Source organism: Lithobates pipiens, unplaced genomic scaffold, assembly GCF_037356315.1.
Source record: "Lithobates pipiens isolate NorthernLeopardFrog02 unplaced genomic scaffold, aLitPip1_a1.2 Scaffold_28, whole genome shotgun sequence".
NCBI lineage: Eukaryota > Metazoa > Chordata > Amphibia > Anura > Ranidae > Lithobates > Lithobates pipiens.
In genome coordinates, this window is record NW_027507789.1 from 171,031,150 (window position 1) to 171,056,960 (window position 25,811).

General features: G+C 42.4%; 1 protein-coding gene across 1 annotated transcript; it reads right to left on the reverse strand.

Annotated features, from left to right (window-relative positions):
- Nucleotides 1-1,930: 1,930 nt before the first annotated feature.
- LOC143935802 (keratin, type I cytoskeletal 19-like) lies at nt 1,931-25,282 on the reverse strand. Its single transcript, XM_077459911.1, has 8 exons — nt 24,240-25,282; nt 23,810-23,892; nt 21,334-21,490; nt 21,079-21,240; nt 20,245-20,370; nt 16,702-16,922; nt 5,058-5,092; nt 1,931-2,512 (listed from the first exon to the last, which is right to left on the reverse strand). The coding sequence occupies exons 1-8, from the start codon at nt 25,239-25,241 to the stop codon at nt 2,340-2,342; spliced, it is 1,959 nt and encodes a 652-aa protein (XP_077316037.1). The 5' UTR covers nt 25,242-25,282; the 3' UTR covers nt 1,931-2,339.
- Nucleotides 25,283-25,811: the final 529 nt, after the last annotated feature.

Below are 25,811 nucleotides of genomic sequence, written 5' to 3' on the forward strand. Positions count from 1 at the left end.
CGGCGTGGCACGGTAGTCCCTTGTATAATGGTAAAAGGGGACAATGGAACCTGGAAAATGAGGAAGCTGCGTTGTCTCCACAATAGGAAACCTAACAAGCTGGAGGGGGAGCAGGTATATTTCTCTATATTTTTGCATTTACTCTACAAACAAAGACATATTTTATATTCTACCTAGTTTTATCACATATTGATTTTTAATTTTTGACCTTAGTTCTACTTTAACCTTTTTTTTTTGTTTAATTGAAATGTTCTATTTATCCACAATAGAAGGGTACCAACAAAACGTAAGCCACAAGATTGCATGAGACAGAAAAAGTAGAATTTATTAAAGAAATAATAAAACAATGAAAAATAAAAGAACATTAACATAACCTTCCAGTATCCAATATTATGTCACATAAGTGCCATAGAGCTCCATGTCTGGCAGTATCCCACTGGCCACATAGAAATCACAATGGTTATACTAAAAGGGGTAAACACAAATTTTGTATGTTCAGCATTTTGTGCTGAGCGTTAGTTTTCAGCTGTGCCAAGTCATAAGGACTCTTATCACAGCATTGTGAAGACAAGGTGAGGATTCAGCATATAGACAATGAGACTTCCTTGAAAATTTTCCCTAAAGGACCTCTTTACGGCAGATTAGCTAAAGTCATTATTGGTGTCTGAAGTGTCAGTACTATTTTTCTGGTATTCCAGAATGTTTGCCTCTCAACACACTTAGAATAATCTAAGTACCCCAAAATGGAGTGTTAAACCTTCTTTGGGACTCAGATGTCCTACCTGTACCCTGTAGCCACTTCTAAGTGCTAACTGCGTGGGAGGCTTTAAAAAAATGATCACTACCTGTCTTTTCGAAGGTGCACATACAAGCTCCTATTGAATGCTATCCTACAAACCTTTTGAATACCATGCAAAGCCTTATGTAGGGTATTGTACAAAGGCACATTGAATGTGCCATGCCCCACTGCCTTGAGTTTCATTTAATGTCATTAGCACTGCATACAAGGTCTATTGGACCGAGAGGCCCACACAACCTTTCAGCACCATTTGGACATGTACATAAACTCTTAGACTATCACTAAGCATTTTCATCAAAAGCAAGTTAGCGTCTGTGAAACAATATGTAGACTGTATATTCACCATATACTGTAGGTGGGTTACATAAAACCCACATAATGTTCGGCATTGCTGTCATAGTCATGATCAGCTTTGCTTGAACAATTTAAAATATATATTAGTGGGGGCTTTAGATAGCGACATAACAACAGTCATAGCAGTTTAAGAGAACACTGCAGTAACACCTGAAAAAGAGGACTCAGTCGCACCATTACCCCCACTGGATAAAGTAGCAGCCATGACATTCCCATGCAGGAGTCTCAGACCATCTAATGCTACAGGTGCACTGATAATGTTCCTAAATTCCCAGCTCACTATCATCGGGCAGCCAGAGTATGGGGCCTCTAGCTATAGAACTCTTTTTCTTCAGCAACACGTCCATGAAGCAAAGAGAACAAATGTAAATTTGCCATAACAGGCAAATTGCCTCTGCTTTCAATAGAGTAGCTATTAGGCCCTGCACATACATACAGTATATAACCCACCAAACGTTTAAAATCTGATACCTATCAAGACACTCAAAGTTTTTATCTCAAGGTACTCAAGATTCATCTACATTTCTCTAACTGCGTGTTTACTTTGACACTAAACATATGTGTTGCCCTTAGACCAGTTGACTATCACATACAATTTCCATCTTCTACATATATGGATAGGAAAGGGGACAAGGAGATATGAAGTATATATATATATATATATATATATATATATATATATATATATATATATATAGAGATAGATAGATATATATATATATATATATATATATATATATATATATATATATATATATATATATATAGATATAGATTTATATAATGTTTGAAAAGCATCTAAAGAAATAATATCAATGCAATGATAGAAACTATTGCTTAACGCTTTAAAACTGGTCACCCAAATTATGAAATTATGGTGGTCAGAAGAGTGATGGCCGTCACCACTGTGTCCTGACAATTGATTTCATCCACTCTGGTGACCGGAGGAGTGGTGTTACTCACTCTGGTGATCAGAGGAGTGATTTCCTGCACTTTCGTGACCAGAACAGTGATGCCCTCCACTTTGGTGACCAGAGGAGTGATGCCCTCCACTGTGGTGACCAGAAGAGTGATGCCCTCCACTTTGGTGACCAGAGGAGTGATGTCCTCCAATTTGGTGACCAGAGGAGTGATGACCTCCACTCTGATGAGTAGAAGAGTGATGCTTTCCACTGTGGAGTGAGGACTAATGTCCTCCACTCTGGTGGGAGGAGTGATGCCCTCCCTTAAAGTGACCAGAAAATTGGTGGTCACCATGATGGTGCCCAAACGAGTGGTGTCCTCCATGTTGGTGGCCTGACATGTGATGGCCCACATCATGGTGTCCTGAGTGATGATACATCCTGCTGTGATGATATCCTGAAAAGTCAAAGATACACAGAAATGCTGAAGTTATTATATGACACAAAGATGAGTTGTGTGCAAGGCTTAGTGGTCATATGTCTCATTGATCAAAGATTGTGAAATATGAGCTTTCTGTGTTGATAATTAGATGCAAACTTGCATTAGAACACGAGTGTTAGAGAATTTATATCTGAATTTGTATCTGATTGTTCCTCTCCTCTCCCTAGATGAGTAACTTTTCACCTCAGCTTCCCTGTAATCCTGAGCACCAGCAGAGATTCATACCTCAGCTTGGAGCAGCATCACTAAGCATAAATTTACTAATTGTGACTGTTTCTCTGATTCAAAAAAACATAGCTTTTACTTCCAAGGTTTTTTTTTAAGTAAATGAAGCTTGGGGTTATTCAGTGTAACTAAGAGCAAAACTTTTTTTTTTCTAGTTTTGGATTGACTGGAGAGGGATTAGAACATCTATCAGTTTTTACTGCTGTCTGTGCCCTCATTAGGAACTGTTTCTATTTGTCCTATTTACAATTATCATTGAAAGTAAAAGTAAAAGAAAACCCCAAATTTTAGATTGACACTGGGGATGAGCCTGCATTTCGAGTCGAATATAAGTTTGACTTGAACATCGGGTGTTCGTTTGTTCTAAAATGAACCTAACATGTGGGGTGTTTGCGGGAAGTTTGAGTGCTGCAGCATGCCCCATAATGCACTGTGAGATCGCAGTGCATTGCTGTATGATGATTGAGTTGCATGCTCAGATAAAGGTCTGGTATGGATTTGGGAGGGCCCCTCACACCATTTTTTTTTTACTTTTGACATGGAGTTCCCCTAATATCTATATCAGACCCGAAGGGCCTGATAACCGACTGGGGGGGGGAGGGCGGGGACCCACTCTGTTTTTTTCATTGATTTTTTTATGTATATTGCCGGGATCCGACAATACATTACAGCCGCAAGCAATTTTGTTTCTTTTAAATTTTATTTTTCTTTTAGAAATATAATTTTGCTGCGGTACTGTTATAAACATGGGAAAGAGGCTCTACTTTATAGGCAACCTAAGGAGACCCCCCAGGCACGATGTTTAAAGGAATATTTTATTTTTATTGTTTCACTTTAAGCATTATTAAAATCACTGCTCCTGAAAAAACTTTGATACATGTCCCCTGGGGCAGTACCCGGTCCCCAAACACTTTCTATGACAATAACTTGCATATAAGCCTTTAAAAAGAACATTTTTGATTTTTCACATTCGTGTCCCATAGTAAAGGTGTTCACATGTTCGCACAAGTTTTCTGTCTGTTCGTATGTTCTGGTGCAAACCGAACTGGGGGGTGGGTTGGGGGGGTTGTTCAGCTCATCCCTAATTGACACCAGAACAGTAATAGAGGGCAAATCTTACAATGGGGACACTAATTCAATGGCAGGGGCGGACTGACAAATCATGGGGCCCCCGGGCAATAGGAGATTATGGGGCCCCAAGGCAATAGGAGATTATGGAGCCCCCCGGGAAATAGAAAATTATGGGGCCCCGGGCAATAGAAGATTATGGGGCCCCTGGGCAATAGAAGATTATGGGACCCCCGGGCAATAGAAGATTATGAGGCCACACAGTATACACACACAGACACACAGTATACACACACAGACACACAGTATACACACAGAATACACATACACACATTGAAAAGGTACTGGAGAGGCAGCTATAATCTTGGAATTAAAAAAAAACACTGATTTTTACATACTGTCCCTGGTTTTATTGAGGCTGGCAATCCTGATGGGGCCCCCTAGTGGCACGGGGCCCTCGGCAGTGCCTGAGTGCCCCAATGGTCAGTCCGCCCCTGTTCAATGGGAATACTAGTTTTGGTGACCCTAGTGACACCCCAGGATTCCCTAACACCTCTCACTTCCTGGTTTGGCTACGGTAAAGAAGGGGGGTAAAATCTCCCCTTTGGGACATATCTGTTGCAAAAAAGACAGGAAATATAACCCTTACCTTACTCTATCCAAAATAAAATAAAAACATTTTGCTTTTAGTTCTACTTTAATATAGGCAAGACAACAATTTTTACAGTAATACATTTTTACTAAAATCACTTGTAAATAAATAAATCATGAAGCTTAGAAAACTATAAAATAAGAGTCCAGCACTGAGGTGATGCATTTAGTTCACAATATTTTTATTCTAGTATTTAATGCAACAATTTAGGTCTTACCGTGGACACAATGAGACTAAATATAACAAACAAAATGTCCTGGCGTACAGAGCCTTCAAGGCCACATTATTGTTTGTGACTAAAATACTGTAATTACTTACTGTAGTATACTAATGGAACCATGTGCTAAACAATTGCAGATGATGAAAACGATGCTATTGTAACAAAACAGGACTAACTGGTGCTAAACAGTTTGCTGAATTTCCAAAGAAGGCCAGAAAATCTCAAACGCACTGGGCATTACCAGGGGAGACAGATTGTTAGTCATCTTTATCAGTCATAATTTTAGTTAGTCTGATTCAATTGTATAAAATGCATAACATTACCGCTGAACTTACCATGTTGATCGTGGGACATGTGATGTTCAGAAACACTGTAAGGGAAACAAAATAGCTAAATTCAGTCTGTAAAATAAAATCTATCTATCTACTTACTTGTCCCTACTGAGTCAGTTTAACCACTTCAGCCCCGGACCAATAAACAGCCTAAGGACCAGAGGTCTTTTTACAATTTCGCACTGCACTGCTTTAACTGGTAATTGCGCGGTCATGCAATGTTGTACCCAAACGAAATTTGCGTCCTTTTCTTCCCACAAATAGAGCTTTCTTTTGATGGTATTTGCAACATGCCCCTGTCGAAGACATATGTGTCGAAACGCGTTGGGCTAGCTGTTGGCACCCTACATTGCTTTTAATTTCATTTTACTCTATTTTTGTGATCACAAAGTCATTAATAACCTTTTGACTTCAATAAATTACCATTTTTTATACCGTTTGACCCGCACCATGTGGAGCCCTTTTTTCTCTTTCTGTTTTTCCGTTTCTTTGGTCTAAACCCCCAATTATCTTCCTCCCCATTCGGGGGAGATTGGAGTATCAGTGCAACGGGCCGCGTCCGAGCTGGACTACAAACAACCTTGATGTTCCATCTGAGAAATATATTATCGGGCATACAGCCGTTTGGAGTTCCTTTATCAGCTCAACAGACCTCCCTCCTTATACTCCTTGGTCCCAGATTGTGACCTCAAGCCTTTTCCGACTCAACTGTCATACGACTGTGTGAGTCCAACAGAGTTGGTAAGAAGTATTTATCTACTTTCCCTGATGTTTACAGTCAAGCAGATTTGCATGAATACATTCGCCTAGTGTGATTCCTCCCTCTTCTGTGACGGTTCGGTCACCCCCGTGCCAGCTACATTGTGGAATGTGTGCCCAATTTTGGACTTTTTTACTCTAGGCATCTATATCATTCATATGATTTTTGTTATATGGTTATCCTTATAATTTATGTCGACTATATCTATTACCATTGAAGCGCTACACTATTTTTATTACTTTATTTGCTGGACTTTGTTTGTTTTTGGTGTTGGCTGCTGATTTGCTTGTTGTGGCCTTTTACTTTACATACATCTAACTATAGCGCAGTGTTTTCCCCCTGATGGTATTTGATTGCCTCTGCGATTTTTATTTTTTGCGATATAAATGGAAAAAGACCGAAAATTTCGAGAAAAAATTATATTTTCTACTTTTTGTTATAAGAAAAATCAAATAAACTCAATTTTAGTCATACATTTAGGGCAAAATGTATTCAGCCACATGTCTTTAGTAAAAAAAAAATGTCAATAAGCATATATTTATTGGTTTGCGCAAAAGTTATAGCGTCTACAAACTAGAGTACATTTTCTGGAATTTACACAGCTTTTAATTTACGACTGCCTATCTAATTTCTTGAGGTGCTAAAATGGCAGGGCAGTACAAACCCCCCCAAATGACCCCATTTTGGAAAGTAGACACCCCAAGGAAGTTGTGGAGAGGCATGTTGAGCCCATTGAATATTTTTTTTTTGTCCCAAGTGATTGAACAATGACACAAAAAAATTAAAATAAAAAGTTTACAAAAAGTTGTCACTAAATGATATATTGCTCACACATGCCATAGTTATATGTGGAATTGCACCCCAAAATATATTCTGCTGCTTCTCCTGAGTACGGGGATACCACATATGTGGGACTTTTTGGGAGTCTAGCTGCGTACGGCACCCCAAAATCCAATCACTGCCTTCAGGATTTCTAAGGGTGCAAATTTTTGATTTCACTCCTCACTACCTATCACAGTTTCGAAGGCCATAAAATGCCAAAATAGCACAAACCCCCCCCCCAAATGACCCCATTTTGGAAAGTAGACACCCCAATCTATTTACTGAGAGGCATGTTGAGTCCATGAAATATTTTATATTTTGCCACAAGTTGCAGAAATTTTACAATTTGTTTTTTTTTTTGCACAAAGTTCTCACTAAATAATATATTGCTTACACATGCTATGGGCATAAGTCAAATTACACCCCAAAATAAATTCTGCTGCTTCTCCCGAGTACGGGGATACCACATGTGGGGGACTTTTTGGGAGCCTAGCCACGTACGGGACCCCGAAAACCAAGCACTGCCTTCCGGATTTAAATATAAAATGCTACCAAAAAAAACTGTTAGCGATTGCAGGGATCAGGCCTGACTCTGCGATCGCTGCATTTATGTGTTTAGTGTTTTGTAAGTGACAGTGATCGATCGATACTGCACTTGGGTGGGCTGGGCAGAGGGGCAAAACGCAGGTGCCAGCAGGTATCTGGGCTGATCCCGCTAACAATGCGTTTTTTTGGAACCCTAAACTGCTGGGGACGCTAGTATAGATCTGATCAGATCAGATATTGATCTGTTCAGATTCTATACCACTACGGGAGGTTTATGCTTTGCGTGTGGGTGTTAGCGGTACTGGCACTAACCTTGCGCTGCCTGGGGCGACGCAGACCCTGACCCTAAAACCTAATTGATATCACCCGCCAGGTGATCAGGGGGTTAAACCTTTATTGGGTAATAAATGGTGGGTGCCCTGATGCTATAAAAAGCAAACTAACCAGAGTCACCCGTAACACTTATATGGTGATCACTGGTGAAAGGGTTAACTAGGGGCAATCAGGGGGTTCAAATTTTTATTAGGTAGTATATGGGGGTCCCTGGTGCTATATAAAAACCTGACGGGGAACCTAAATAACTAACTAGCTAACCAGCGTCACCAGTGACACTTATACTGTGATTGCTGGTGAAAGGGTTAACTATAGGCAATCAGGGGGTTAAAACCATTATTGGGGGGGCGTGGCCGGAAGCCGAGGAGGACGGACGTGCCTGAGTGGAGCTCCGCCGAGGCCTTGCTCTATCTACGTCCATCCTCGCCTGCCGCAAGTTTTTTCTGCCCACCGGCCCATCCATCCCGCCAGTGGGTCCTCAGAGCTCCGGACGGAGCTATCCTTTCTGGCCGCTCCGTCGCCGTACTCGGTCCCACGGCTGCGAGCGGCGAGACAGGCCGGACACCGCCGCCATCTTGCGGCCTACACCGCTCTGCGGAGCCTCCGGACAGCGAATCCCGGGTCCCATCTCGGCCGGGACCACTGGTGCTGACCCCTCAAGACATCCCCGCCTGCGCCGGAGCCCCGCTGGCCATCATTTGGATGCCTGAGGAGATGCCTAGGTTCCAGCTTGAAAGGTGAGCTCCGGTGGCCATCTTACTACACCCAAGGCCTCCTGCACTATAACTGCTCACCCCCTCCTGTTGTTGGCTTGCTGCCCCTTCCAATGTAGGCATTAACCCCTGCCTCAACGGAGCCTGCCTCCCCCTGAGTGACTGCCTGCCCACAACAGCCGCATCCTCATACCCTGCAACTGCCCTCGGCCTGGTCAGCGGCCATCTTGGTTCACCCAACTCCTTCTACTACTCCCTGAGGCCTATACTTGCTTGCTCTCTGCCCTGATTTCTGCCTTGGCTTTTGCCTTGACTCTTCATACAACCTAGTGGTGCAGTGTTTCCTGGAATTCCCCCCCCTGATTGTTTGGGACTGCTGTGGCCTGCTCACCCGCTCCACCCCCCTCCCCCCCCAGTTGGCTTGTGTTTTCTAACCGGCAACGTTCTAATTTGGGGTCCCCCCTGTTTGACAGACATGTGATCATTCTACATGGGCCTTAGCCGCCTTCCAATGCTCCCGTGCTACTCACAGTCGCTACTTCTATATGGGAAGCACCACATGTAACTGAATATATGCCTAGTCCCAACGCCTCATGGTGAAATACGGGCCGAAACACCTTCCTCAGTCTCTGTCCCCAGATTTGCGGCCCTCACAGACTCTAGATCGATTTCTGAGCAGGCCGGCCTCCCCTGCTCCTTCTCCAGGTTCTTTCACATATGCACAAATGGCCTCCCAAGTGTCGGTACAAGACAACCCAAGCTCTTTGTCACATAGCCACTCAGACACGATGTCCGCCCCTGTCACAGTTGACGTACTTGATGATAAACTGCGAGCTCTCCTGCAAGACTTGACAAGCAATGTTTCTAAGGAAATGGGTAAACTGGCCCATGAATTGAGGGGGGAGCTTGCTCAGATTGGAGAACGGACTGATGTCCTGGAAACCAAATTTGATGACCTGTTACAGTATGTACACGTTTTAGAAGAAGACAACGCCGGTCTGAAGCAATCTGTCTCTAAGCTCCAGTCCCAACAGGAAGACCTGGAGAATAGGGAACGTCGCCAAAATCTACGTATTAGAGGCGTCCCTGAGGCAGTCAGTGAGGGAGAGATCAAACCGTACCTACTCAGCCTCTTCAATGTTGTTGCCCCTAAAATCCCGGACATAGACTGGAGATTGGATAGGGCCCACAGATCTCTGGCCCCAAAGCCCCCTGCCGGGGCCAACCCTAGAGACATTATCGTACGCTTCCACTACTACGACAGCAAGGAAGCTTTGACCATGGCCACCCGGAACATCCTCCATTCCTGCCCGGATTTGGACCCCTGCGCGCCAGAAATCGCAGAAGTCCTTTTCTACCCCCCAGTGTAACCTACATCCTAGACTCTCTCCTTCATGAGAACTTCCATGTGCAGTGTTTGGCTGGCCTTGTCCTCGGCCCCTATCTCACCATGCTTTCCCCTTAACAAGGGGTGTTTGCAACTTTAGTTACGGGTTATATTTTTTCTACTGCCCCTGTTTTTGGTTGTTGGGACAACAGTATACTGTTCTTACTGCCTGTAACTATTGCTGGAAGGTGGCGGGGTCTCTCCAGATGAGCTGGAACCCCTGATGTGCCTCCTTTTGTTCCACGGCTACGGCTGTGGACTCCTGGGTGGTTTTTACCCACCAGGCCTTTTTTCTAATACAAATTTTTTTTTTTTCTATTTTTCAGGCCTCTTTTTTGGCCTTTCTTCCACTTTTTGCTCAATTTTGATGCTCTTTTTTTCACTCTATAGATGCATTGTTGTTATTATATGCCTTCACTTGCTTTTCCTTCCTAGGATACACCACGGGACCCAATATTTTCTTGGTTTGTATGGTTATATCCGTTTACTGTGTGTATATTATGGGTACTTTAAGCTTCCACTGTTTTGCACACGATGGCTTTGAGGGTACTCACTTACAACGTTAGGGGCTTGAACTCAATTCATAAGCGTTGGTTAGTAGGGATGAGCCGAACACCCCCCTGTTCGGTTCGCACCAGAACCTGCGAACAGACCTAAACTTCGTGTGAACTTTAGAACCCTATTAAAGTCTATGGGACTCGAACGTTCACAATCTAAAGTGCTAATTTTAAAGGGTAATATGCAAGTTACTGTCCTAAAAAGTGTTTGGGGACCTGGGTCCTGCCCCAGGGGACATGGATCAATGCAAAAAAAAGTTTTAAAAACGGCCGTTTTTTCAGGAGCAGTGATTTTAATAATGATTAACCACTTAATAACCGGCCTATAGCCGAATGACGGCTACAGGGAGGTTTCTTAACTCTGGGAGGCCGTCATATGACGTCCTCCCAGAAGTCCGCTCTCGCGCGCCCCCTGGGGCGCGCACTCGAGAGCATCCGTGACCGCTGGGTCCACAGGACCCGGCGCATCACGGATCACGGTAAACGGCCGCTCATAGTGGCCATTTACCACGTGATCGCTCCGTCAAATGACGGAGTGATCACTTGTATACAAACCGGCGTCATGTTATGACGCCGGTTCCTCCCTCCCCCTCTCTGTACCGATCGGAACAGCGGAGGGGGAAGAGATCGGTGTCAGCAGCGATGTGGGCTGCATCTGCAGTGCCCACATCGCTGTTCACCGAAAATTAACCCCCCAATTCCCTGCAAATACTCTGCAATACCCTGCCATTACTCTGCATTACTCTGCAATACCCTGCAATACTCTGCATTACTCTGCATTACTCTGCAATACTCCGCATTACTCTGCAATACTCTGCAATACTCTGCAATACCCTGCAATACTCTGCAATACTCTGCAATACTCTGCAATACCCTGCATTACTCTGCAATACCCTGTATTACTCTGCAATACTCTGCATTACTCTGCATTACTCTGCAATACTCTGCATTACCCTGCAATACCCTGCAATACCCTGCATTACTCTGCAATACTCTGCATTACTCTGCATTACTCTGCAATACTTTGCAATACTCTGCAATACCCTGCATTACTCTGCAATACTCTGCAATACTCTGCAATACTCTGCAACACTCTGCAATACCCTGCAACGCTCTGCAACACCCGCCAATACCCTGCAACACTCTGCAATGCTCTGCAACACTCTGCAATGCTCTGCAACACCCACCAATACCCTGCAACACTCTGCAATGCTCTGCAAATCCCGCCAATACCGTGCAACACTCTGCAATGCTCTGCAACACCCTCCAATATCCTGCAATGCTCTGCAACGCAATACTCTGCAACGCCATACTCTGAGATACCCAGCCATAGTCGGTGATACCCTGCAATACCCAGCCATAGACACCGCCCCCCTCCCGCCGCCCTCCGGTGCTTCTACCGACTCGCCAATACGATCAAATCCAGAATCTTTTTTTTTTTTCAGGCTTCCCAGCTTATAGGTGAGATGCGGGGTCTTATTGACCCCATATCTCACTGTAAAGAGGACCTGTCATGCCATATTCCTATTACAAGGGATGTTTACATTCCTTGTAATAGGAATAAAAGTGATCAAAAAATTTATTTTTGGGGAAAAAAATGTCAAACTAAAATAAATAAAGTAAAATGAACAATAAAATATTTTTTTTTTTTTTAAGCGCCCCTGTCCCCATGTGCTCGCATGCAGAAGCGAACGCATACGTAAGTACCGCCCACATATGAAAACGGTGAATGAGGTATTGCTGCGAACGTTGGAGCGAGAGCAATAATTCTAGCCCTAGACCTCCTCTGTAACTCAAAACATATAACCAGTAAAAAAAAAAATTAAATCGTCGCCTATGGGGATTTTTAAGTAGCGACGTTTGGCGCCATTCCACGAGCCTGTGCAATTTTGAAGAGTGACATGTTGGGTATCGATTTACTCGGTGTAACTTCATCTTTCACATTATGCAAAAAATGGGCTAACGTTACTGTGTTTTTTTTTTTAAGCACAAAACTGTTTTTTTTCCAAAAAAAAGCATTCGAAAAATTGCTGCGCAAATACTGTGCGAGATAAAAAGTTGATACGACCACCATTGTATTCTCCAGGGTGTTTGCTAAAAAAACATATATAATGTTTTGGGATTCTATGTAATTTTCTAGCAAATAAATGATGATTTTTACATGTAGGAGAGAAATGTCAGAATTGTCCTGGGTGCTCCAGAACGTCTGAAGGCGCTCCATGCATGTTGGGCCTCTGTATGTGGCCACGCTGTGTAAAAGTCTCACACATGTGGTATCAGAATATTTTTTTTTTTTTATTTGATGCGGGGTTCCCCTTAATATCCATGTCAGACCTAAAAGGGCCTGGTAATTGAATTTAGGGGAACCCCCACGCTTTTTTTTTTATCAATGAATGAATGAATTGTCGGCTAATACAGAGAATACTCATTGAGTGTTCTCTGTATTACGGGGAGCAGACAATTTAGCCGCAAGTGATTTTAAAAGACTTTTTTTCCTGTACAAATGACACTTTGTGCAGGGACAGTTCTAAGCAGCAGAAACATGCGCCCCTTCACAGGCATACTATAGATACCCCCCAGCTACGAAATTTAAAGGAATATTACACTTTTATTGTTTCACTTTAATCATTATTAAAATCACTGCTCCTGAAAAAACGTCCGTTTTTAAAACTTTTTTTTGCATTGATCCATGTCCCCTGGGGCAGGACCCGGGTCCCCAAACACTTTTTAGGACAGTAACCTTACTTGACTTATACTCACTTCCCACGTCCCAAGTCCAACTGGCATCTTATAGATCCCCACTCTTTACACACAGTAATGGTACCAGACAGGGATGCCCTCTTTCCCCTTTGTTGTTTATATTGTGCCTGGAACCTTTAGCTGCAGCTATACGGGAGGACTCGGACATAAGCGGAATCTCCCTCAGATTGAAAGAAGACAAGTTGTCTCTTTTTGCAGACGACATACTCCTCACCCTGACGAAACCTCACATCTCCCTTCCCAAACTTCACACTCTTTTAGATACATTCAGCAGACTCTCGGGTTATAGGGTTAATACAACTAAAACTGAAGCGCTCCCCATTCATATCCCACCCCCGCTTCTAGCTTCTTTGAAACACGAATACCCCTATCATTGGTGCCCTGTCTCCCTCAAATACCTTGGCATTAACTTGACCGCCACGTACAGCTCCCTCTATGAAGCTAACTTTATATCTCTAATTGCGGAAACGCACAGCCTGCTTAGAGGTTGGACGTCGTGCCCCCCATCTCTCCTGGGCAGGATTAATATATTAAAAATGGCCATACTCCCTAAGTTTTTATATCTTTTTGAAACATTACCAGTTGCTAACCCCATGCCTCAGCTTAGGAACATTCAGCGGGCTTTTGCTAAATTTATATGGGGGAATAAATTGCATAGGATAGCCCAAACAGTGGTCCCATGGAGGGTTGGGGGCCCCCGATATAGTGAAGTATTATTATGCAATGCATCTTCTGGCGGCTATCTCCTGGTCGTCGTATTTTGCTACCAGTAGATGGTCAGAGCTGGAAATGAGTGTTATCAATCCTGTTCATCCTTGCTCCATGCTGTGGTCAGATCTGACCTCCTCTGTGGCTCAGCTTAGGCGCATAAGCCTTGGGCCGATGCTCTTTACTCTGTCCATATGGAAAAAGTGTCACAAGAGGTTCTCTCTCTCTTCTCCATGCTCACCCCTGTTGAATGTCATTTTCAATCCAGATATGCCTGACAGTCTCTCTGTGAAGAATATGTTTCCTTGGTACAGGTCAGGCATCTTCCAACTCCGCCACCTGTTGCACCCGATATCTCGCAAATTCCTATCCTTCCCAGAGCTTCAGGATAAATATGACATTCCGGATCGGCTCCTTTTTTCATACCTTCAATTTAAACATTATTTCCACTCCAGATCCCCTGACCTGACTTTAGCCAACCCTAGCGCCTTTGAAACTTTGTGCTCCCAAGGTCCCTGTCAGAAAGGACTTATATCCTCTATTTACAGCATCCTTCACAATTCAATCACGCCCACCACGGAAGCACATCTCTATATGAGGAGATGGGCCGCAATTTTACCGACCTCCTTAACTATTTCTCAATGGCAGGACATCTGGACTTTCACTTCTAAAGTCTCTAGATGTGTGGAGCAGAGAGAGACGGCTTATAAGATACTAATGTTTTGGTACAAAACCCCTGAAATGTTACATAAATACGATCACACCGTATCTAAGCTGTGTTGGAGGTGTCTACGAAATGAAGGCACCCATTACCATATTTTCTGGAGCTGCCCTTTGATTATACCTTTTTGGTCTATGGTCCATTCCCTACTCCAATCTGTATTGGAGATAGATGTTCCGTTAGACCCTAGACATTACCTGCTAGGCCTACCTATTGCGGCGCTATCTAAAAACGCCAAGAAGCTGACAGCTTATATCCTCCTAGCTGCTAAGAGAGTGATTCCTGCCCTCTGGTTGTCCCCTTCCCCCCCCCCCCCGACCCACTCACAGCTAATCTCCGCCATTGCATACATACGCAGGATGGAACATATGACTGCACTGGTACAAGACTCCCTACCCAAGTTTTCTAAAATATGGGACAGGTGGGACAACTCCGTGTTTAACCCTGAGGCAACACCCTGATTTGTGGCTACTTACTTTCGGGAATGTTTTTCTCAGGTTTAATCTCAGGATTCTTACTCTACGTCCCCTTCCAAAAATACAACTCTTGGTTTATTTATGTATCTTTATCGGCGGATCCGTGGTGTATCCTTTTCTCCTTACCTCTCAACGTGATGTATTAAGATGTTAACATTTTGTACCCCGCCTGCGGCGGTTTTTCCTGTTACAATTGCATTGTCAATCTTGATTGTCTGTATCGGAAGTACAATTTTTTCTGCTATACAAAAATCTTTTTTCAATAAATATACATAAAAAAAAAGCCATTATTGGGTAGTATATGGGGGTACCTAGCGCTATAAAAACCTGGCGGTGAACCTAAAAAAATAACTAGCTACCTAGCGACACTAATGCAGCAATCAGAAAAATGATCGCTTAGTGACACTGGCAAAAGGGGGAGAAAGGGTTCACTAGGGGCAATCAGGGGGTTAAAACCATTATTGGGTAGTATATCGGGGTACCTAGCGCTATAAAAACCTGGCGGTGAACCTAAAAAAATAACTAGCTACCTAGCGGCACTAGTGACACTAATGCAGCGATCAGAAAAACGATTGCTCAGTGACACTGGCAAAAGGGGGTGAAAGGGTTAACTAGGGGCAATCAGGGGGTTAAAACCATTATTGGGTAGTATATCGGGGTACCTAGCGCTATAAAAACCTGGCGGTGAACCTAAAAAAAAAACTAGCTACCTAGCGACACTAGCGACACTAATGCAGCGATCAGAAAAATGATCGCTTAGTGACACTGGCAAAAGGGGGTGAAAGGGTTAACTAGGGGCAATCAGGGGGTTAAAACCATTATTGGGTAGTATATCGGGGTACCTAGCGCTATAAAAACCTGGCGGTGAACCTAAAAAAATAACTAGCTACCTAGCGACACTAATGCAGCGATCAGAAAAATGATCGCTTAGTGACACTGGCAAAAGGGGGTGAAAGGGTTAACTAGGGGCAATCAGGGAGTTAAAACAGGTTTGTGTACCTATGTGTACCTATGTGTTAGTGTAGTGTTTTGGTGCACTTACTTTCTGTCTTCTCCTCGTAGTCCAGTCAAAAAGACCGCCCGAGGAGAATGACATCACTTCCTCCTTCCTGTTTATACAATACACAGTGGGAGGAAGCTTCTCATTGGCCAGGAGAGATCGAGAGGGGGTGGCCAGAAACCAACGGCCATCCCCTCATCACGGATCACTCCTGCAGCGAACCGGACCGCCGTATCCAGCGGGAGGGGGTCCGATCGGACCCCCCACTCGCTGGAAGGCAGGCACGTACATGTACGTGCTTGTGCCTGCCTGTGCCATTGTAATGACGTACATTGGAAATACGGCGGTCCTTAAGTGGTTAAGCATGTAAGGTCTACATGAATTGTCCTCCACAGTTCTACAGTGCCTTTTTACGAGTACAGAATGTGCAGTAGAGCATGATACTCAAATATTTTGAGATGGCGTTCCCTGTATTTTTTGGAACTCATACTGAGGTGATAACATAGTAAGGATCCCACAAAACCAAGCCCCTCTGGGTAGGGAGACCCCAGGCATTTTGGCGCACGGGGTTGGTTTATTTCAAAAGTAAAGAAGGGTTTTAACAAAATACTAAAGTAGCATGTAAAAAAAAAAAAAGAAAATATAACAAAATCTGACAGATTGGCATTCTGGATATCAGCTTGGTCTCACTCACTTTCTTTGCAAATTTGTTCACTCAGTAATAAACAATAGGTTCAACTTTGCTATGGTCTTCTTTTTCCATTGCTTTTATAAGGAAGTTTGCATTCCAGCTGTATTTGGGAGCTGTAATATCGGTATTTAACTGGTGTGCTTTTATTTAATGTACTTGTCTACCATACTTACTCAATGTCATGTCCATCCAACAAGCGTTTGTAGGTGGCTATCTCCATCTCCAAATGGGTCTTCTGGTCCATGAGAGTCATATACTCCTGGTTCTGATGTTCTAGGTCTGACCGAATCTGTGCCAGGTCAGACTCCAAACCATTGATCAGGCACTGCAATTCAGCAAGTTTGGAGCCAAACGTAGCTTCCGTCTCAGCCAAAGTGCCCTCCAGAGCTGATTTCTGCAATAAAAGTCATATAAACCCTGATTAAAATCAACATTTACTATTTCAAGTACAGACCTCATAATCAACCTAAATTAGCTTATATTTTTCATGGACCATTTATAATTTTAAACAAAATGGAAATCATGAGTGTTAGCTTTTTGGTGTATTGGTATACACCAGTGGTATATATATATATATATATATATATATATATATATATATATATATATATATATATATATATATACAGTATATACACTATATTACCAAAAGTATTGGGATGCCTGCCTTTACACACACATGAAATTGAATGGCACCCCAGTCTTAGTCTGTAGGGTTCAATATTGAGTTGGTTCATTCTGATGCCTTAAGAGTTCCCTTCCCTGGAACTAAGGGGCAAAACCCAACCCCTGAAAAACAGCTCAACACCATAATCCCCCCTTCACCAAATGATTTGGACCAGTGCACATAGCAAGGTCCATAAAGACATGGATGAATGAGTTTGGGGTAGAGGAACTTGACTGGCTTGCACAGAGTCCTGACCTCAACCCAACAGAACACCTTTAGGATGAATTAGAACAGAAACTGCGAGCCAGGCCTGCTTGTCCAACATCAGTGCCTGACCTCACAAATGCACTTCTGGAAGAATCGTCAAGCATTCCCATAGACACACTCCTAAACCCTGTGGACAGCCTTCCCAGAAGAGGCTGTCCACAAGCTGTTATAGTTATAAAGTAGGTGGGCCAACTCGCCAACTCAATATTGGACCCGATGGACTAAGACTGATATATATATATATACCGTATATACTCGAGTATAGGCCGACCCGAATATAAGCCGAGGTCCCCAATTTACCCCCAAAAAACTGGAAAAAATTATTGACTCGTGTATAAGCCGAGGGTGAGACATGCCTGTCCATCCCTGTGTGTCGTCCATCCCTGTGTGTGTCCATGCATCCGTGTGTGTGTGTGTCCATGCATCCGTGTGTGTGTGTGTGTGTCCATGCATCCGTGTGTGTGTGTGTGTGTGTCCATGCATCCGTGTGTGTGTGTGTCCATCCATCCCTGTGTGTGTGCATGCATCCGTGTGTGTGTGTGTGTGTGTGTGTGTGTGTGTGTGTCCATGCATCCGTGTGTGTCCATCCATCCCTGTGTGTGCATGCATCCGTGTGTGTGTGTGTGTGTGTGTGTGTGTCCGTGCAGCCTACCTGTGTCCAGCCTGCCTGTGTCCGTCCCGGCCTGTGTCCGTCCCGGCCTGCGTCCCGTCCCGGCCTGCGTCCCGTCCCGGCCTGCGTCCCGTCCCGGCCTGCGTCCCGTCCCGGCCTGCGTCCCGGCCCGTCCCGCAGCTCTTCGTCGGTGGCCATTCTAGGATTCAAAAGCCGCGCCTCCGTCGGTGATAGGCGGAACACTCAATTTCCCACTGACTGCTGGGAAATTGAGTGTTCCGCCTATCGGATGTCCGTGATAGGCGGAACACTCAATTTCCCAGCAGTCAGTGGTCCGCCTATCATGGACGTCCGCTCATCCTCATACTACGGACGAGGATGAGAGGACGTCCGTGATAGGCGGAACACAGACTGCTGGGAAATTCAGTGTTCCGCCTATCACAGGCGAAGGCGGAGACGGAGGCGCGGCCTTTGAATCCTAGAATGGCCGCTGTCTGTCTGCTCGACACGCTGATCGGGCAGACAGACAGCGATGACTCGAGTATAAGCCGAGGGGGGCACTTTCAGCCTCAAAAAAGAGGCTGAAAATCTCGGCTTATACTCGAGTATATACGGTATATATATATATATATATATATATATATATATATATATATATATATATATATATCCATACAGTCTCACAAAAGTGAATACGCCCCTCACATATTTTATTATGTGTTTACATGTGACAACACTGAAATATTAGACTCAGAACAGACCTCACCATGATCGACCAAAGAGGTTGAGTGCACGTGCTCAGCATCATATCCAGAGGTTGTCTTTGGGAAATAGATGAACCATGAATGCCAACATGTACTGTGACATACTGAAGCAGAGCATGATCCCCTCCATTCAAAGACTGGGCTGCAGGACAGTATTCCAACATGATAACGACCCCAAACACACCTCCAAGATGACCACTGCCTTGCTAAAGAATCTGAGGGTAAATATGATGGACTGACCAAGTATCTTTCCAGACCTAAACCATATTGAGCATCTGTGGGACATCCACAAACAGAAGATGGAGGAATGCAAGGTCTCTAACATCCACCAGCTCCGTGATGTCATCATGGAAGAGCGGAAGAGGACTCCAGTGGCAACCTGTGAAGCTCTGGTGAACTCCATGCGCAAAAGGGTTAAAGCAGTGCTGGAAAATAATGGTGGCCACACAAAATTTTTACACTTTGAGACCAATTTGGATATTTTCAATTAGGGGTGTACTCACTTTTGTTGCCAGCCTTTTGGACATTAATGACTGTGTTTAGTTATTTTTAGGGGACCGTACATTTACACTGTTATACAAGCTGTACACTCACTACTTTACATTACAGAAAAGTGTAATTTTTTCAGTGTTGTCACATGAAAAGATATAATAAAATATTTTCAAAAATGTGAGAGGCGCACTTACTTTTGTGAGATACTGTATATATATATATATATATATATATATATATATATATATATATATATACACATATAGTATAATATACACCACTGCTGATTTCCTAATGTATGTTACTTAAATTGTCTCAAATCAAAAAAATTATGTTTACTGTTCTATGCTTTCCCAGTTGTAGATTTTTACCATTCTTGAATAATGGTAGGTCATCATCACCCGTAAACCTTAAAATTAGCCCTGTAGCAATATCCCAGTTATGAAGAAAGTCCAAAGTATCTATCTACAAGGGTTTACAATACTTAAAACATTGTTAGGTAACTAAACCCATTAAAGCGTAATAAAAACTGAAATACTTTAGCCCTAATAAATGCTACAAAATATGTGTGCTATAACTGCCATGTATGTAAAGAATGTTTTGTAGAATTTTGTTGAATTTATACTGAAAGGAAGTTTTATGTGATCAAAACAGTTTCAATCTAACAGAATTCACATCCTACATTGCACATCAGACAGCATGTACTTCTATCTCAACCCAACTCAGAATAGAGAATTCGCTTTCCCTTCTTTAACCAACAAGCCTTGTTACTTATGTTTCATTTTTGAAATCCAATGGATAACATCCATGTCAATCAAGGTCCTTCATCCACTATTGTTTTTACTCAGCAAGATGTAGGATTATGTGCAAAAATGTATACTTTATATTAAAGTACTCCTAATTTTTAAGAACATACCAAGCTCAGTTCACTTTGTAACTCAATTTCCAGGGCCTGCATACAGCGCTTCATCTCAATTAGTTCAGTTTCAATAGACTGCAGCTCTTCTGAACCAGACTCCACTTCCTGAGTTAACTCCTGACTCTAAGGGAATAGAACACACATAAATAAATGAATGCATATATGATTATAAATGAATGCATGAAACACATTGCGTTTTATCTACTGGGAGAGGGGTTTAGAATGGATGGGGAAATGTTTAAGGATATGATATATGGAGCAGGGAGAAGGTGGTCATAGCCTAGGGAAGAGGATGGGGGGCATGTCATACTTTAGTCCCAGTATCAGAGGGTCCTTGATGATGCCAACAAAAATAAGATCATTGGTAATGTTTGGACATGTGGTTTAAAGCACTGTAAACCCAAAAACAAACATTTATTATATTGCATCTTACCAATCCTTATGCCGCGTACACACGACCGGACTTTTGATCCGTTCGATCACATTAGTGTAAACCAGGCCTTATATTTACATTTTTCACTTCTGATGGGATAGCTCTGGCTGTCCTGCATTTTAAAACCTATGCTTATTGAAGGACACAAGGAACCTGGGCATATATGTTCTACTAGCATCCCTCCCAAATTCTGCCCGCAAAAGAATGCCCATGTATGCCCACATATTTAGTTAAATACACTGAGGCAAGTAGCCCAGAAGACTGCAATGACATTGCAGTGCACAAACAGAATTTCCTACATATAATACACTCCTGCAGATGAATTGTTTCATAAATTGTTAATGTTTTTGTCTTTAGCTCAATGCATTCATATTCTTACAGTAAAAACTTCAGTTTACCCTTTCAAGGAACAAATATTCGGTTTCTTTAAGGTTTCTTTCCATGAGATTTTCATATTCCTCTCGAATCTCAGACAAGGCTTCATTTAGATCAGTGGATGGAGCAGCATCCAGTTGAATGTTGATTCTGGCACCCAGTTGAGAGAGAAGGGATTCTATTTCCTATAGTGGGTCATGCATGAGAGTAAAAGATTCAGAAAATGAAGTAACAACATCTGTATAATTTTATAATTATGAATTTTTATGGTATATTACCGCCTCACTGTTATTTCTCAGACTGTCCATTTCTTCTTGGAGGCTTTCGACCTGCGTCCCCAGTTCTGATGCTTCTCCACTAAGTCCTTCCAGCACTCTTCCCAGACTTTTGACATCCATCTCCACATTACTGGCCAGAGCATCTTCCATTTTGGATCTTTGAAGAATATTTAAGATGACCAATCAAACATAATAAAAAACAAGTTCACAGAAAATGTCAATGGGTGAACAACGGTGAGATAAGGCACTCAGGGCACTCATTGGCTTAATATACCCCAGGGACACCGTTGCTGGCACCCCCCTCCCTTAAGTTTAAGCGGGCACTACAGAAGGCTAATATTTTGAACTTAAATGCAGATAATTCATCACTAGAGTTCTTGAGAAGCAAATGAGTAAGATACAAATGGAAATTCAACGCACTCCCTTGCAGATGGGTACCGTCTAAGTATCTGAATTGGATTGATTCTTTATGCCTGAAGTTTTATATTTTTGTGAGTATATTGGAGTTTCTTTCCCCAGTAAATAATTTTTATGTAAATGCACAAGGATGGTGTGACTTCTCTTTTTGTCTTTGTTTCAGATTTTCTATCTGAAGAGATAAGCAAGGCATATGCATTGCAGAGTTCTTCATAGATAAACGTTTTCCCTGATGAGAATGGAAGAGCTCTACCACCCAGGATTGTCAGGATAGACTCCAGGCTTCGATTCATCTTTAGCGCTGATGTTTTTGTTACTTTTATTAAACATTAAACAATGTCTGGTTTCAGATTAAAGAGTACATTTGAGTCCAAATTTAAAATTAACTTTAGATTATCTAGGGAGCACTGCCAACCAGATCTAATACTTACATTTCCATCCAGACATTGCACCAATGCACTCAACATTTTTTGTTGGAAACCCAAGTGATCTAAGAACTCCTGCTTGTGTTGCAGGAAACTAATTACCAAAAAACAGGGATTTACATATCACATACTTCAGAAAATACACCTGGTAGGTTCACTGTGAAATTTAGCTGCAGTCAATTACAAGTTATATTTATGAAGGGTAAATAGATGTGATAGGCATCCCTTTTCCTCACCGCAATAGGTGTTCCCAGCTTGTTTAACTCAAGGGGTTCTCACTTGCTTCCTTTTTGTGATTGGGATTTTCATAATTTCCTGGAAGGGCACATCATAAAGATCTAAACTTATGGATATGTCTTGAGTGGGGAAAAGCTGTATCCCTTCTTATATACTACTTTGTAAGATCCTCATAGACGTCCTATCTGCCTTTGAGATATTCTTGGACGTGTCCGGGACATATTTTGTCCATTGAATGCTACCCCCTGCTGCTCTTGACTTCCTATTGGGATCTTGGGCTGTCCTATAGTTGAGTTTGCTGACTCCATCACCAACATTAAGCTACCCTTTTGCACTAACCCCCTGACAAGACAATGAAACTTGAAACACGTCGGCATGCACTTCCACTCCCAGTGTGGTTTTGGGGTGTCTATGTATCTACATATGTGACTAATTTGTATAGGGGATTTACATGTTTTGAATCATTGTACCTGTTTTTAATGTGATGTACAATAAACTATTTGCATTTTTACTTTGCATTTTACTTTGGTGCCTACAAAGTCCCATCAATTATATCTTGCTTTTATATTTAGGTTAACTGCGTACATTTTCTGAGTTTATAAAGCAAGTTGATCTTTTCACATGGTTGCCAAAAAAGTCCCTATGCGCCATAGTGTCCCCAGTATATTAAAATGCTGTGCTCTATTCCCTAAACAAATGCTCACCTCTTCAGATGTTTATACCATTGTCCACCCCAATCCGTTTTGAAGGTGACAGGATGCACAGCCCCAGGAATCCATAAACACTTCTTTCCTCCCTCTCCAGTCACAACAGCCCTAGCCTCCTCCTTTGCAAATAGAAATAATGATATACAAAGTCAATAATATAGCTGTTTTTAAGGGTTCTTTTTAGTTTCCATGTATTGCAGCAAGGGTTTAAAATACCCTTTCCTGAAAACACTTTGGAGAGTCACACTGTGGCCACACTGTGGCCTGGTTCTCTTGAGATCTGATATGTACCCTCCCATCCCCATGGTACACTGCTCTAATTGACAGAGTTCTCACTCCTTGAGCAGCGTTGTTGGGTAAAACAATGTGCAAAGAGTCATATAGCTGGGTATGTTTTAACCATTGCTACTATAGCCATATTAGTGCAATTGTGACAGAGAAAATTTAGTTCTGATACTTTTTTTATTTGCACTAACATATCATTTTTCATGGACGAGCTTTCTGGGTGTGTCCCATTCTTCAAGGTCCAAGCAGTACTCTAACCATGTAACACATAGCAACTAAATAAAATAACTAAAAAGCAGCATATTTGGTACTGTAAAGGCAGCCTGACTACATTACAGTATTAAATAAAGAGGGGTCAATTGAGCTTTAAGCCTGTGTACAAATCATACCATTGTCAACACTTACTTGTTGTTGTAATCATCAGCAGCCAGCCTGGCATTATCAGTCTCAAGAAGAATTCTTGCATTTTCTGTAGCAAGTTCAGCAATCTATACAACAAATTTCAAAATATGTCAAAATACAGTATATATATTTATATATTCAATAGTTAAAACATAAAACATATGTGGTCAGTTTAAGTGTTTCAGACAAACAAGTTAATCTAACCAGTTTATTTTAATAATGTTAATAATCTTACCAGTATGCATTACTATTTTTAAAACTTAATATTAACCCTATTTCTAATTATATGTTGGTCTTCTAGTTTCCAAATAGATTGATTCTATTTAGTGTATGCACATATAGTATGTTCTCTGATAAACTATGATTCCTGTCATATACTTTAATGACTTTCTTTTCATGAAATTTGTAATTATTGCAGTGAACTATTAGTTACCTGGTTTTGGAGCTCATTGATGAGTCGGAAATAATGAGTGCCATCAGGAGGTGTTTTTGGTTGGTGGTTTGCATACCATTCACAAATCTTTCCCTCCAGCTGGGTATTTTCTATTTCAAGAGAGCGAACCTTGTTGAGATAGGATGACAAGCGCTCATTCAAAAGCTGCATGGTCTCTTTTTCATTAACACCAAATAGGCTATCACTCCAGCCACCATGACCTCCAGGGGTGCTATGATGACCATCATGACCATGGCTAACATGTTTTGAAAAAGACACTTCTTTTTTGTGATGGCTTCCATGATGGGACATGTGGTTGCCTCCATGATGGGACATGTGGTGGCCTCCATGGTGGGACATATGAGCACCTCCATGACCTGACATGTGGGAGCCTCCATGGTGGGACATATGGTGACCTCCATGACTTGACATGTGGGAGCCTCCATGGTGGGACATTTGGGAACCTCCATGATGTGATTTGTGATGGCTTCCATGATGGGATGTGTGATGGCTTCCATGATGTGACATGTGAGAGCCTCCATGATGGGTCATGTGGTTGCCTCCATGATGGGACATGTGGTGGCCTCCATGACTTGACATGTGGGAGCCTGCATGGTGGGACATATGGTGACCTCCATGACTTGACATGTGGGAACCTCCAAGGTGAGACATGTGGTGACCTCCTTGATGTGACATATGGTGACCCCCATGATGTGGCTTGTGTGAGCCTCCATGATGTGATGATATGTGGGAGCCTTCATGATGGGACATATGGTGACCTCCATGACTTGACATGTGCGAGCCTCCATGGTGGGAATTGTTGTGACCTCCATGATGTGATGTATGAGGTCCTCCATGGTGGAACATGCTAGATCCTCCATGATGTGACATGTGTGACCCTCCATGGTGGGAAGTCAGTTGAGCTGAATGATATCCACCAGTATGGTGGCTTCCCATATGAGATCCAGCGGAAAAATGGCAGTGCTTAGCGTTATGGCTCATGGTGTCTTCAGAGCTGGATCCTCAGCAGAGCCACAATTATAACTACGAACAACAATATCAAATGTTTTCTTACTCCTGATTCTGCTTTTATAAGAAGAGAACTGGGTGGTATAGGTAAATGAGTAATATGTATGGGCATTTTACAAGCATCCAATAGAATTTCCATCTAGCATGTTGTCTATTTAATATGCTTTTAATCAGTATTAACAGTCTTCCCACATAATTTGTTTGTAAAACTCAACTACAAAGGAATGAACTGATAAAACCTGATTGCTGACCCATACAACAAAGGCAAATATTGAATACATTTAAGGAATGTCAAACAGGCTCAATGTGTAAGCATTTTAACTTGTTTTGTGTGTTGAGTTATTGGTAACACCCCTAAATGACATATTTATTATTATGTGTGAATAACATAACATATTCACGTATGTACAGTATCTCACAAAAGTTTGTGTAAATATTTTATTATATATTTTCATGTGACAACACTGAATAAATTACACTTTGCTACACTGTAAAATAGTGAGTGTACAGCTTATATAACAGTGTAAATTTGCTGTCCCCTCA